Source organism: Lactuca serriola, chromosome 4 (genome assembly GCF_051521515.1).
Source record: "Lactuca serriola cultivar US96UC23 chromosome 4, Lser_US96UC23_V15, whole genome shotgun sequence".
In the NCBI taxonomy this organism is placed as follows: Eukaryota; Viridiplantae; Streptophyta; class Magnoliopsida; order Asterales; family Asteraceae; genus Lactuca; species Lactuca serriola.
Genome location: NC_136411.1, coordinates 365,236,840 through 365,251,797, shown reverse-complemented (window position 1 = coordinate 365,251,797; position 14,958 = coordinate 365,236,840). Strand labels below are relative to the sequence as shown.

The following is a 14,958-nucleotide window of genomic DNA, read 5'->3' as shown; positions in this document are numbered from 1 at the left end:
GCACAACCCCCGTACATATATTGGAGTACAAATCATGAAGCCCCTTAGCTCACATGATGGTTCTAGTTACTTAAAATGACATGGTGACACTAAAATCACCAAACAGATTACAAGCAACCCCGCTTTCTTTTAATCGGGATTGTGAGAGACTAACCGGAGGCACGGAATAAACGGACAGGAAGATGTCAAAGCGGGTGGCTTTGATTCGGTTCGTTTTGCGGGTGACGGAAGACGGTAAAGGTGGTCGTGACCTTGTCTTATTTCCTTGTGGAAGAGTGCTCTCGGAACAAACTTTATTAAAGAGGTCGTGGTTGTAAAAAATAATAAGATGTCGTTGGTTAAAGACGAAGGTTCGATGACGTATCAAGTTCCGGTTTTGACTCAAACGAATTATTCGGTGTGGGCGGTCAAAGTCAAATCGATTATGGATACACACGACATATGGAGACGGTCGAACCAAAGGCGTTAGGTGAAGCGTCGGATCAAAAGAAGTCAAAACAAGCTTTTGCATTTTTGTTTCAAGCGATACCCGAGGACATGGTGTTGCAAATGGCGAGTTACATCGAACCAAAGAAAGTGTGGGATGGGCTGAAGACACGGTATTTGGGAATGGATCGGGTGAGAACGGCTCGACTTGCAACGTTAAAGAGAAAGCTTGAAAGTTTGCGCATGAAGGAGGGTGAAACGGTCGATGATTTTGTGACAAAATTATCCGGTTTAGCTTCAAAAGTAAGGAGTCTTGGATATGAGCTTGAAGAAATTGATTCGGTAAAAAGGTTACTAGATTCGATGCCTAAGTCGTTTCTTCAAATCGTGGCTTCAATAGAGCAATGTTTCAAGTTGGATTCAATATTATTCGATGAAGCGGTTGGTAGATTGAAGGCATACAAGGAGCGTATAATAAGAACTGAGAAAGTGGAGGATACTCAAGGTGGGTTGTTGTTGGCTAGTGAGGAAAAGTCACATGTTTGTAAGCATTGTAGCAATGGAAGTTCAAATTGGGATGACTTTGGACGTGACCGGGGAAGAGGTCGGGGGTCCGGGAGAAGTCGAGATGGTAATGAATGTGTCCGAGATAAAAGTCACATTAGATGTTACAAATGTGGTGAGTTTGGTCACTATAAAAACGAGTGTCCTAAATGGGAAAAGGAAGAAGCAGGTCTAATTGAAGAGGAACCGACATTGTTTTGAACAAGTGGCTCGTATGTCCAAACCGATTAAGGGGATAATTGTTGGATTAATCGGTTCATAGGAAACTTTCCTTATTATAAGATTTGTTTATATCTAGTTTAAATAAGGTATTTTAGGAAACTTGATATGGATTTGTTTTACTTTTTGTGTTTACTTAGGATTCAATTATGTCTAATATAAAAGGGTACAAGTTCAGATGTTTAAAAAGAGTTTTGGGTATTCTCGTTTAATTAGAAAAAGCTTAGCACTCAAGCAATTTTCTATTGTTTTTTCTTTCTTCTTTTAGCAACATACTTGTTTCTTTTTTGTTTATAAGTGAAGCAAATTCCAAACCTAAGTAATCTTACAAAAAGATGTTATCTTTAAAGTTCATAAATTTAATGCACATTTATATATTAAGTTACACGAGTCTAACACATTATTTTAAATGTTGGTCAAGAAAAGTCAAAAGGTCAACTCATTAAAACCTTTGGTCAACACTTGGTCAAATAATAGCCAAAAATAGCCCAAATTGCCCAGCACAGTGTGCGGGTCGCGCAGTGTAGCACGCGGGTCGCGTAGACCTTGCAGTTAAGTCTTGGGCCAATGTCGCTTCATCACACCTGGCCGCGCAACCCACCCGTGCAACAGCACGCGGGTCACGCAACCTCCTGATCCTGATCTTCATTTTTGCTTCATTTTTCTTCGTTTTTCACCCGTTCTTGCTTTGGAAGGCCCCAAACACCTAGAAACTCTTGATTTCTTCAAAAACAACTCTTTTGAATCCCAAAAGCATCTTCAAAACTCATTTATTGAAATTAAAAACACGAAAACACAATGCGTTCCAAAAATGCCATTCTTTAACGTCTTTGGCGAGACGCCTCCAAACTTCACTTTAACACTTTGGGGCGTCCAAATGGACGACATCTTGGACATTTGAATCAAAACCTTCATTGAATGGCTTCAATCGATGTCCATTAACCTTGCAAATTTGCCCCATGTCTACATTTTTTAATTTCCACACCTCCATTGAGACTCTTTTCTTGTATTTGACTTTCTTTTTACGGGAGAACCATATCGGACTTAGTCCTTTGATAATAGCAATCATCCAACCATATTCTTTCTTGTACATGTTCAGTAAGGTGACCAACTCTTCCCTCTTTGACATGGTGGTTGAGTAGGTGACCGGTTGGGCGTCTTCTTTCTCGGGATAGGTAACCTTTGAAGAGTCCGATAAATTTATCGCTTCCAGCTCTTGTGGTTGGTCTACCAATGGAGTTAGTTTCTCAATGGTAGTGGGTGGCTCAACCTCTCTTTCATTAACCCATATCACTTCCTCTATAGTTTCATTGTCAGCTTTTTCAATTTCTTCTTCTTCTTTAACAACCTCTTCCACTTCTACTTCTTCTTCCTCTTCTTCATATAACACTCTTGGGCCATCAAAAGTTTTCTCATCTTTCAAAGGAATGCAACATGCGTTATGACATGGGCTCTCTTCAGATGGTAATTTATGTTGAGATTCCACCATACTCAATGATTGAGAAATTTGTGTTATTTGTTGCTCTAAGCTTTTGAGGCTAGCTTGAGTTGTTTCCTGGAAAATTTGGGTAGAAGTGGCAATGCTTTTCACAATGTCCTCTAAGGACATGCTTGGCGCTTCATTTTGTTGAGGAGGATAAGGATAGGGTTCTTGGAACAGTGGAGTTGGTTGGTATTGGTTATTTCCCCATGTTTGGTATGGGTTTTGGTAATGGTTATTTCCCCAAACTTGGTTGTTGTCCCACCATTGATCATGTTGAGGCTGATCATAACTCCATTGGTTTGACCGGTAGTAGCTTCCTTTCTCTTGCACTTCTTCCCATTCTCCTTGTAAATATGGACACATGTCGGAATGATGTCCATTTTGGGCGCAAAAATCACAAAGAAGAGGTGTGGGCTGCACACTTTGGTTACTTTCAATCATCATAACTAACTGAGCTAGCTCAGAAAGTTGGTCTTCGGTGCAAGGAGTGTTCATTTCCAAATCATACTTTTTTTTTTTAATTTCGGGGTTTTAAATTAGAGTACCTGCACAATGAGATGTAGGCATAGAGAAACAAACTGATTAAATCAAAACCAATCCCCAACAACGGCGCCAAAAATTTGGTGGTTGTCGAGGCCAACACAAATAATAACCCTAAATATTACACACTAAAATAGTGTATAGTGGTAAAGGGATCGAATCCACGGAGATTGGTTCAATTTATAACTCTATGAAAAATCTCTTTGTAAAAATACTTGTAAAATGACAATAAAAATAAAATGGGGGGTTTTTGGTGTTTTGAAATACTTGAAACAAACTAGAATTAACTATGATTTAAATAGACAAATGCAACAAAAATAAGAGTTTGATGTAAAATCACTAAGGGAGAGATGGTTGACTTAAAGTTTCCTCACTTTGACTTTTGATGAACATATCATTAGAATCCAATGGTGCAATACTTTGATTTAAATCCTTAATTTGGCTATAGTAATCCAAGGAGCTTGAGATTACCTAGACTTTTCTTAATTGTTGAAATGGCTAGAGAAGCTCATAACAATTTCCTTAGTCAAAGTCACTAATTCCAAATAGCATGTAATTAGTGAAAGTCAACTAGCATTAAGAACCAAAAAGTCACCAAATCCAAGAGGGGTCAAATGCTTTCACCACCATGTTGGAGGAAATGTTTTTATGATTGTGTGAAGCAAAAACAACACAAAAATCATTTGTTGCTTGCTAATTTGAGGATCCTTTACTTAATCAAGAAATTAGCCAACTAATCACCACAAACACATTTAAACTCATGAACTAAAACATACAAGTAGTGATAAGATGTTAAAACACAAAACATTCCCATAAAGATTTAAGAACATGTTCATGGATTCTTCAACATTCAACAAAAGTTCAAAGGATTAACCAAAAGTCAACCAAGATTAGTTTAGCCAAGCATGGCTAAACCCAAAGAAACAAAGTTAGAGAAAATTGTACCAAACATTAAGCAAGAATCAAGAGGTAAAAATATGATGTTCTTCAAGTGTTCTTGGCCTTCAAAAGTCTTCAAAACTCCAGAGAGAATCTCCAAAAATCGGATGTCCAAGAGTCTCCAAAAGATGGGCACCAACCTTCCTCAAATAGCCTTCCAAATGGATTTCCGAAATTACCCCTGCAGAGCCTTGCGCGACCCGCGTGCTGTTGCGCGGGTGGTCCTTGAATGTAGCATCTTTGAGGTTTTGGGCCTCCATAGCTTAGCCCACTTGGCCCAGTGCGAGCCCAATCAGCTCCTAGCCTATTTTTCTTCAAGTTTTCTTCAATTTAAGCCCAATTTGGCTTCTCCAAATGATTCATAGCTCGCAAACTCGCCCGATTAATAATCTATGCATGCTTGAATATACTCCCGCATCTTGCAAATTTAAATGTTTATTTCTCTCCAAGCCTTCAAATAATCATCAAGCTCGCTCCATGCATCATCTCCACCACCCATCAAGCCTAAGATCCTTGTTTTCCACCAATTCCCATCGCTTTCCATACGTCCCGAACATTCCCGCTCCACTAGTCTCCATGAAATCTGCAATAAAGCTCACGAAACTAGAAAGTGCCCGAAATAGTCATAAAATAACAAAAAGGAAAATATGCATGAAAATTAACTAGATTATGGATGAAATATGCTAAAATAAACTATAAAAAGAAGTAAATAAAATGAAACTATCAGTCGTTAGGACCGAAAGGTAGTCAGCACCCCAAAATGGCTTGACATGGGAAGTCAGCACCCCAGAATGGCTTGACACGGGTAGGACGGCACCACAAAATGGCCGCATGGGTAGGTCGGCACCCCAGAAAGGTCGTACCGGGAAGGTCGGGCACCCCAGAAATGTCTGGCAGTAAGTATGATATGTGATTGTATGGTATGTGGTACGATGGGGGAACTCACTAAGCTTCGTGCTTACAATTTTCAGTTTTGCTTTCAGGTACCTCTTCTTCGAAGGGGAAGGAGCTGGCGCAGTAGCGGCACATCACATACACGCCTTGTATTCCGCACTATAAGATCTTCCTAGGGATTTGTACTCTGACATTGTTATGATTTATAAAATGATTTACAGACACGCAACATCTTTTATGAAATGATATGATCAATGAATGTTTAAATTCTAATGCTTTGCAAAGTATATGTTTTAAAAATGAAATTTTTGGCTCGTATTTTTGGGACGTTACACCCCCGTTATGGCGCTGCCACATCAGATAACGCCATTCCGGCGTTGCCCACACCCGGTTGTCTAACAACGTTAATTTTCATCTTTTTCATCGTTTTACAAAAATATAAACTTATAATCCTCTCAAAAACACTCTCAAGCATATTGCTCTCAATGTTACTCTTACACATTGCTCTCGCTTTAAAGATCACATTTTAAGATGTTGAAAGTTTATTTCAAGGTTATTGCTTTTTTGTAGATTTTAAAAATATATGAAGTATACATGTTATTGTTGATTTTCTAAATGTTTATAAGATACAAGTAGTGAGTAGTGAAATATTAATTTCAAAGAAAAAAACTTATCGAGAAATAACATTTCTACACATATCATCTGTGAAAATATTTATTTTGTATTTACAATTGAATCTCGTTGGATGTCGGTTCCTAGTAAGACTCTGCTATAATTACTACTTAAGACCTCGAAAATCAAACGACCCAAAACTTTTTTGTTTGCTTGACGATGGTTTGGTTTTAAGCATGTGTTCTTCAACAAGTTTTTAGACATGTAACATGCAACTACTCTCCAGTTGCATAATCAAAATACTAAGTAAAATTTTCTTTTTAACATGATGCTTGAAACCTTAGTTTTAAAGATTTATTAGTTTTGTACTAAAATCCATTATGAACACTTCACAATCCTAGTGCTAGTTGGAAAACTTATTTTTCTTTGAATGTTTGTAGGTTTTCGATCCTTTCTGACGAGTTTTGCCTATGTGTAGTATGCTATATCAAATCTAGATATCGTAGTATAACATGTATCCCATAGAATAACGTTATTGTGTATATGTATCATCATCTGATCATTCAATTTTAGTATCACCTTTTTTCAAGGTAAAAAAGATAGGTTTATATAAAAACCTAGTGACATAAGGAAGTAGATTGGTATCATCCACCAATAGAAGTACTTTTTGGTAATATTTATCATCACCTATACCAACATTTGTATCATCATCTTAACTGATATAGGCATCATCATATTTATCAACATCATTGTTATGTGTGGGAACAACATTGTCACATATAACAACATTATCATCACCAACATACTTCTAGTGTTTCATATACAACATATCCAAGATTTTGTGGTTATACCACATCGACATGATAAAAGGTGATTGTTACCAACTCTTTTGCTTTATCTATTCTCACCCGAGCTTTTTCCTCTCCCATTAGCTCATTTCTCATCGGAGCCTTTTTGATAGAATGATTCCCACCAATAGTTTATTATCCCACTGCATTGCATTGGACAATTAGAACATCTTCCACTAGAGCATCGTCTACCATATACATATGTCTGCCGGTTGAGACTTTATGAATAATTTTTTTCAAGTGTTTCACGTGATTATTGCCGACTATTTATGTAACATATTTCAATGTGGGATGTTGGGAAAACATATTGATATTAGGTATGCCTTCTAAGCATGTCTTAAGTTTGACCAAATTTCATAAATCTGAATAAATTACATCTGATGGGAATTCTACATTATAGTTTTGAACAAAAATCATAATGTATTAAGATTTACCATTGCCTAAACACCATGAACCAAAAGGTATAAACAAAAATAAAATACTCAATCGAAAATTTTGAAGATATGTATTTTGTGAGAGAAATGATACCAAATAATTTTTTGTGATTTTTGTACGTACATCTTTATCTTTAGGGAGAATTTCTTATATTCCCTTAATAAACATCTAAATATCGTATTTGTCTGACATTTTTTTGTATTATTAAATCATTAAAATTAAAATAAAAAGTGATTTTGACCATAATACCATTACCTTCTGAAGTTATTTTCTACAACTTGCGATGTAGACTAGAACCTACGTCTCTTTTTTTCTTCCTTCTCGTTGCTGTCTTTTTTGATGTTTGTGCACTCTTTTCGCCAATCGTTTTTTCATTTATTAGTATTAGTTAAGTTTATGTTTTTCACAAATATTGTTTTCAAAAGAATTGGTTTTGTCATCCAGAAAGGGCTAGCGGCGCAGCTTGTTGTCCGTTTGCCTTCAATCAATATGTATTGAACCTTTATGTCAAAAAAAAAAATTAAATATTCAATTTCATGAAGTATAGATAACTTCATTTTTAAGTTGTTTGTCAACAAGTTCCTCCAACTCTTTTTCATCTTCAAAAACAATTCCACAAATTCAAAGAATTAAATAGAATTACAAAAAGCACACAATTATAGCAGGGCGATTAAACTTATGGTTCCTAATTTGTTTCCAACTTCTGATGATTCCACCTGCAAAACTAGTGAAGTTTACGGTTAAGACAAAACATCAAACACAAAGATGATAACACGACAAAGTATTCATTAGGCTTTTTATACATAAATGCATTAAGCCAGAAAAAAAGACGCAACACTTCAACTTTTCAAGGCATGTGCCACAACACTTAATCACATTCTCTTTCCTGCGTACACAACCACAATCACAACAACCTCACGGAAACGATTTCTTTGGGAAGCGGAGGGATCTCCAGCAAGATGGGTTGCGATTTGTTGAAGATTGGGGAAACTCTTGGCCGATCGCCGACAACGCATAAGGCTATTAGTCCGTTAGGTATACGGACCACGAACCCGGTCGTGGTTTACATGGCCACGGACAACGAGCGTGAACACTACACCAGCCAGTCGTGGTTCGTCGTTTTCGTGATGGATCGTGATTGCTCCAGTCGCTGATCTGGAAGCTCTCCACAACCGTTGTCGTGGAGAGTATAACAGATAGTCTTAGGGATTTAGGGGGAATACGACCAATGTAGCAAAAGGGTTTTTAATATTAAAGGGTATTATGGTCTATTCATTTTTTATTTGAATTTTAAAGATTTAAGAATATAGGAAAAAGATTATTAAATGTTAAAAACTATTTAAAAAAATAGATTTTGACAAATCCGATACTATAAAAGATCGTTAAGGATTGTGATATTTAGAGGTTAGATGGGACAAATAGATATTTAAAGGCATATATGAAATTCTTTCTATTGTATAAAAAGTATTATCTAGTATATTATTTATGTATATGTATATGTATATGTACATGTACATAAAGTCTACAGATACATACAAGTCTCCATTGGCTTGTTGACAATGGAGAAACAAAATTCTTAGAACTTTTTGTTGATCCTTCTCTTTACCCATTCAAAATAATCAAAACTGCCCATCTTCCCGTCTTCAATCAAATCAATCAATTCTGAGACTATGGCGACGACCACCGCAAAACCGCAGCGATCGCCTGAGGAAATCGAGGACATAATCCTACGCAAAATCTTCCTTGTAACCCTAATAGATTCAATGGGGAACGATTCACGAGTTGTTTACTTGGAGATGACGGCAGCTGAGATTTTAAGCGAAGGCGGTGAACTGAGACTTTCTAGGGATGTGATGGAACGAGTTCTTGTTGATCGTCTATCAGGTAATTTCACTTCTGCGGAAACCCCTTTCCAGTACCTAGTTGGGATTTATCGTCGCGCATATGAAGAAGGGAAGAAAATCGCTAATATGAAAGATAAAACAGTTAGGGCTCAGATGGAGTTAGTTGTAAATCAAGCGAAGAAATTAGCAGTGTCCTATTGTAGAATTCACTTAGGTAACCCCGATATGTTCGCCGATTCCCAAAGAGATAAATCGAATGTTTCTCCATTGTTGCCCTTGATTTTCTCGGAAGTTTCTAGTTCCATTGATACTTTTGGTGGTGGTAGTAGTGGTGGTGCCTCTTCTCCTCCTGGTTTTTTGGATGAGTTGTTTAGGGATTCAGATTACGATTCCATGGAAACGATCTTGAAGCAGTTGTATGAGGATTTGAGAGGGACTGTACTCAAGTGTTCTGCTCTTGGAAACTTTCAGCAGCCATTGAGGGCTTTGATGTACTTGATAAGTTTTCCAGTTGGTGCTAAAGCTTTGGTGAATCATCAATGGTGGATTCCCAAAGGTTTTTTCATAAATGGCCGTGCTATTGAGATGACAAGCATCTTGGGTCCTTTTTTTCATATCAGTGCTCTTCCTGATCAAAGTTTTTACAAGAGTCAGCCTGATGTTGGGTGAGTTTGATCTTGATTTTCTATTTCCATGGCTATTATATGACTTACCTTTTCAAGTTTCCATCTGTTCTATTAGATCATTTTTCTTTAACTTTCATATCCATGGAATATGCAGCGAGCAGTGTTTTATGGACACATCAACAAGACGCCCTGCTGACCTTTTATCTTCATTTGCAACAATCAAATCTGTCATGAACAATTTATACGATGGATTGGCAGAAATTCTTAGGTCTCTTTTAAAGAACACAAACACACGAGAGAATGTGCTCCAATATATTGCAGAAGTAATCAATAAAAATGCATCAAGGGCTCATATCCAGGTTTAAAAAAAAAAACTTTTTAGACCCTAAAGGCATAATTTATCTATCCAGGTGAATGTTTTATTCATATTGGATAATTTATGATTGGTGATAGGTTGATCCTATGTCTTCTGCAAGTTCAGGCATGTTTGTGAACCTTAGTGCTGTTATGCTTCGATTGTGTGAACCTTTCTTGGATGCAAACTCAACAAAGAAAGACAAAATTGACCCTAAATATGTCTTTTATGGTTCTCGTTTGGATTTCAAGTAAGATACTCTTATCTTATCTACTATAGATGTATCTTTTTCTAAATAAGAAACGATTGAAACTACAATCCCTCAATATGAATTTGATCATATGATTCTCAACTGAATACAGAGAATTAACTGCTCTTCATGCATCTTCGGAAGAAGTTACTGAATGGTTAAACAAAAACAAGCCAAACATTGAAGAAAACAGGTTGCTTCAATCTCAAGAAACAACAAGTTCTGGTCAACCAAGTCAAAGCTATTCATTTATTTGTGAATGTTTCTTTATGACTGCTCGGGTTCTAAATTTGGGTCTTCTGAAAGCTTTTTCAGACTTCAAGCATCTTGTCCAGGTATTCATTTCCTTAATCCCATGATTCAAACTACAATTTCCTTCTTAATAAAAAAAAGTAAAAAAGAAAAAAGTACATTGCTTTATTTGGTTGCAGGATATTCAAAGATGTGAAGATAATTTAGCAACCTTGAAAACCATGCAAGAGCAAACACCTTCTCCTCGAGTGGCTCAAGAAATTGCTCGACTTGAGAAGGAAATCGAAACCTTAACACAGGAGAAATTATGTTATGAAGCTCAGATACTGAGGGTAAATTAGTCTTTTTTCCTTTTTTCAGTATTCGAGTTTCAGTTTTTTCAAATCCTTTTTTTTGTATGTTATTGTTAGGATGGAGGACTACTTCAACAGGCATTATCTTTCTATCAGTTAATGGTGGTTTGGTTAGTGAGTCGAATTGGTGGTTTCAAAATGCCTTTACCTCAATCTTGCCCCATGGAATTTGCATGTATGCCTGAACACTTTGTGGAAGATGTTATGGAGTTGCTTATTTTTGCTTCTAGAATCCCACGTGCTTTAGATGGTGTCAAATTGGTACTAAAAACATTTTCTTTTTTCTTTTTAAAAACTTTTTATTAATTATTTTCTCTATTCTCACTTGTCTTTTTGTTTGGCAGGATGATTTTATGAACTTTATTATCATGTTTATGGCAAGTCCAGAGTACATTAGGAACCCTTATCTAAGAGCCAAAATGGTTGAAGTCTTGAATTGTTGGATGCCTCGTAGGAGGTATTTATTTTGATTGATTCTATCATGTTATGTTATTTGCTTACAAAGGGTATTTATGTCTTTTTACGTGTTGTGTGTGTGTGTGTGCAGTGGCTCATCTTCTGCTACCAGTACACTTTTTGAGGGGCACCAACTCTCTGTTCAGTATCTTGTGAAGAATCTTTTGAAACTCTATGTTGATATTGAGTTCACAGGATCCCACACTCAGGTGAGTGATTATTTCAAATATTTTAAGAAATAGCAATGCCATCAAAGTACAAAAACAGTTTCTACTGTTATAAATTCTCTAGATTTTTTGAAACATCATGTTTTTATAAGAGAAAGTTGAAAAGTACAACAATGTTATATATATAGCTGTTTAGATATTCCAAAGTACAAAGCCATTCTAATAAAAAAGTTAAAAGTACAATGATGCAATTAGAAGAAGCAAAAGTATTGTAATTTTAGCAATGTCATCCAAATACAAAGCAACTTTAATTTAAAAAAAAAAAATTCAAAATAGAATGTGTTAGTAGTAAAAAAAAAGTAATGAGAAGAAATGAAATTTGGATTCTATAATAAAGGATTGAGTAAAAGTAGATTGCTATTTCTTATGATATTTGTTCACTGTTATGCAGTTTTATGACAAGTTTAACATCCGCCATAACATTGCTGAACTTCTAGAATACCTTTGGCAAGTCCCTGTCCACCAAAATGCTTGGAAACAGGTGAATTTTTATTCTTATTATACATATTTTTATAATTTTTAATCAACTTATTATTAACTGTAACTGTTTTTGAAAAAATTACAGATTGCAAAAGAAGAGGAAAAGGGTGTTTACTTGAACTTTTTGAACTTTTTAATCAACGATAGCATCTTTCTTCTTGATGAAAGTCTGAACAAGATTCTTGAGCTTAAAGAGCTTGAAGCTGAAATGGCCAACACTACTGAATGGGAGCAAAGATCAGCACAAGAAAGACAGGAGAGAACTAGACTTTTCCACTCTCAAGAAAATGTCCGTCTTTTCTCCCTCTCTCTATCCTTTCAAATATATTCATAGGGGTATTTTCGTCATTTTCTCAATTTACCCATTCATACTTTTTTGACCATCACCATTTTTTTCCTGGATACCCGGTTTTGAAAAAAAACACACACACACACAATGTACATTCATTATTTTGTCTTTTCTCCCTCGTATCTATCCTTTCAAATATATTTATAGGGGTATTCTCGTCATTTTCTCGATTTACCCATTACTGCTTTTTTGACCATCTAAAAGCACTGCAAAATACCAAAAAACGCAATGTAGATTCATTATCTTGTCAATTTAGCTTTTAGCCATTGACTTGTTATTTTTTTTTAATGTTTGGTCCCTGAATATAGTTGATTTTTGTGATTTTGGTCCTAATAAGTATTCTGTTTCAGTTTTGGTCCTTATTTGAATATAGTTGATTTTTTGTAATTTTGATCCCAAAATACAGTCAACCAAAAATGTTACAAAAACTCCAAATAAGGGTCAAAATTGCAATAAAGAACCCTTTGGGACCAAAATTGCAAAAATCAGTTATATGCAGGGACCAAAACTGTAATTAGCTCTTTCTTTTTTAAATCAATAATACAGTGAAGCATGTTGTGCCCTTTTGTACATTTCCCTTTTGAAAAAATGTTATGGTCTAAATCGAATCACTACAGAAAATGATGAAAGTACAAGTCCAAGTCCTTTTTTTTTGCAAATTTCCCAAATATTTGTATTATGAATATTTATTAAAAATAAAGTTATGTATATATAGATTATTAAGATTGACATGAAGTTAGCCATGGAAGACGTGAGCATGCTTGCTTTCACCACTGAGCAAATCACAGCCCCTTTCCTCTTACCCGAAATGGTAAACAACATAAAATCTCATTTCCACTTTATAAAATAAAATATAAACTTTTAATAATAATAACGATTTCCTTATTTTTCAGGTTGAAAGAGTTGGCAGTATGTTGAATTATTTCCTGTTACAGCTTGTGGGCCCTCAAAGAAAATCATTGAGCTTAAAAGACCCTGAAAAATATGAGTTTCGCCCAAAACAATTGCTTAAACAGGTTTTTCTTTTTCTTTTATTAAATGATATATTTGGAATATAATTTAATAAACATCTAATTATTATTATTTTTTTTTTATATCTTGAAGATTGTCAACATATATGTCCATCTGGCAAGGGGCGATCACGAGAATATTTTCCCATCTGCCATTACAAAAGATGGACGTTCCTACAACGACCAGGTATTTTTTTATTTCTAAATAATTATATTACAAGGTTTTATAAAAATTATTTATTTATAAATTATAAATGTGTGTGCAGTTATTTACTGAAGCTGCAAATGTTCTTAGAAGAATAGGTGAAGATCCAAGAATGATACAGGCGTTTGATGATTTGGGGAAAAAAGCTAGATCTGCAGCATCCGAAGCCATGGATGCTGAAGCTATTTTGGGAGATATTCCAGATGAATTTCTCGATCCAATCCAGGTTAATATTGTCCTTTTACATATATTATTTATTATTATTTTTTTTTATAAAAAAGAAAATACGTTTTACTGACACACATATAAATGTTGGAATCTGCAGTACACTCTGATGAAAGATCCAGTCATTTTACCATCTTCAAGAATCATAGTAGACAGACCCGTGATTCAGAGGCATCTTCTCAGTGACCCTGTAAGTTTTCCATCTTTATGTGTGTGTGGGGGCATTTATGTCTTTTTCACAAACGAGAGCGAGAGAGAGGTTCAAAAATTGCAATTTTTGTCCCATTGATACCAGTTTTGGTCCCATTCTAATCGAGGCATGCCAAACACAAGCTTTCTAGCGCTATTTTTGATGATGACAAGGATGAGGGCATTTACGTCTTTTGCCCATATGAGAGAGAGAGAGAGAGAGACCCTGTTTTGTCTTTTTTTTGGTGCAATTTTTGTCCCATTAGTATCATTTTCAGACTCTCAGTCCCAGTCCAATGCATGTGAAAACACAGTATCAAGGGCATTTACGTCTTTTGCACAGACAATGAGGGTATTTATGTCTTTTGCCCAAACAAGAAATCAAAAGCAAGTCACTGTCCCATTTTTTGGGCGGGACAAAATAAGTATAATTTTTTAATGGCATTGACATCGGTTTCAGTGTGTCTCAGTTTGATAAATGTCAAACACAGTAAAAGAATTTTGTATTTTGGCAGACGGATCCGTTCAATCGATCACATCTTACACCGGACATGTTGATTCCAGACACGGAGTTGAAACAAAAAATAGAAGAATTTGTGAGGTCACAACAAAGGAAGCAAGAAGATCTGAGCATGCAAAGCAGCTCTAAATCTTCTATTCAATCACCAGATGCTACAAGGCCTTTAATCGATTGATTAGACTCTAGTTTTACAGTTTGTAATTTCTTGTATCTATTGTTAGCATCTCGTTCGTTGTTTGCTATTACTTACTCAAAACATTTTCTTTTTCTTAAAACAACTTGTAAAATTTTTAATCATATCATATCATAGAAATTATCATGTTACGTTTGATGTTGACAACTAAACTAAGTTGCATTCACATTTTTGTATCCTTGTGTGTTATGTGTGTTCATAATCATTGCTCCATTATTAAAGATCAAAATAAGCACAAAAACCGATTATTTAAAATTAGCTGAGTTTTGATTGCGTTCTGATATCTTTCTTTCCATTTTCAGATTGAAATGTTCTTTCCTATAAGTAGATGAATGATACAATACCAAATTTTGATTCAAGACGTAACATAGCATGGCTAGCCACACACATGAAAGTATGATATGTCTAGTTTTCTTCCTTTAGGGACTTCTTAAGATATCTTGGAATGTCTCTTCACACTAATG

The 14,958-nt window shown here is 35.5% G+C and overlaps 1 protein-coding gene across 1 annotated transcript; it reads left to right on the top strand.

Moving 5' to 3' along the window:
* Positions 1-8,498: 8,498 nt before the first annotated feature.
* On the top strand, positions 8,499-14,625 carry LOC145097669 (U-box domain-containing protein). Its single transcript, XM_079035289.1, has 16 exons — positions 8,499-9,469; positions 9,585-9,789; positions 9,884-10,035; positions 10,148-10,370; positions 10,467-10,619; positions 10,698-10,901; positions 10,985-11,097; positions 11,188-11,305; positions 11,715-11,804; positions 11,889-12,092; positions 12,868-12,963; positions 13,046-13,168; positions 13,257-13,349; positions 13,429-13,593; positions 13,693-13,782; positions 14,297-14,625. Exons 1-16 carry the CDS (start codon positions 8,631-8,633, stop codon positions 14,474-14,476), a joined length of 3,048 nt encoding a protein of 1,015 aa, XP_078891415.1. The 5' UTR covers positions 8,499-8,630; the 3' UTR covers positions 14,477-14,625.
* Positions 14,626-14,958: the final 333 nt, after the last annotated feature.

What these genes read in the sequence shown, in the direction of transcription:
- LOC145097669 (XM_079035289.1), top strand. Translation starts at nt 8,631, where the DNA reads ATGGCGACGACCACCGCAAAACCGCAGCGATCGCCTGAGGAAATCGAG. An exon ending in TGTTGGATGCCTCGTAGGAG is followed by an intron (nt 11,098 to 11,187) that starts GTATTTATTTTG and finishes GTGTGTGTGCAG; the next exon opens with TGGCTCATCTTCTGCTACCA. An exon ending in ACCAAAATGCTTGGAAACAG is followed by an intron (nt 11,805 to 11,888) that starts GTGAATTTTTAT and finishes AAAAAATTACAG; the next exon opens with ATTGCAAAAGAAGAGGAAAA.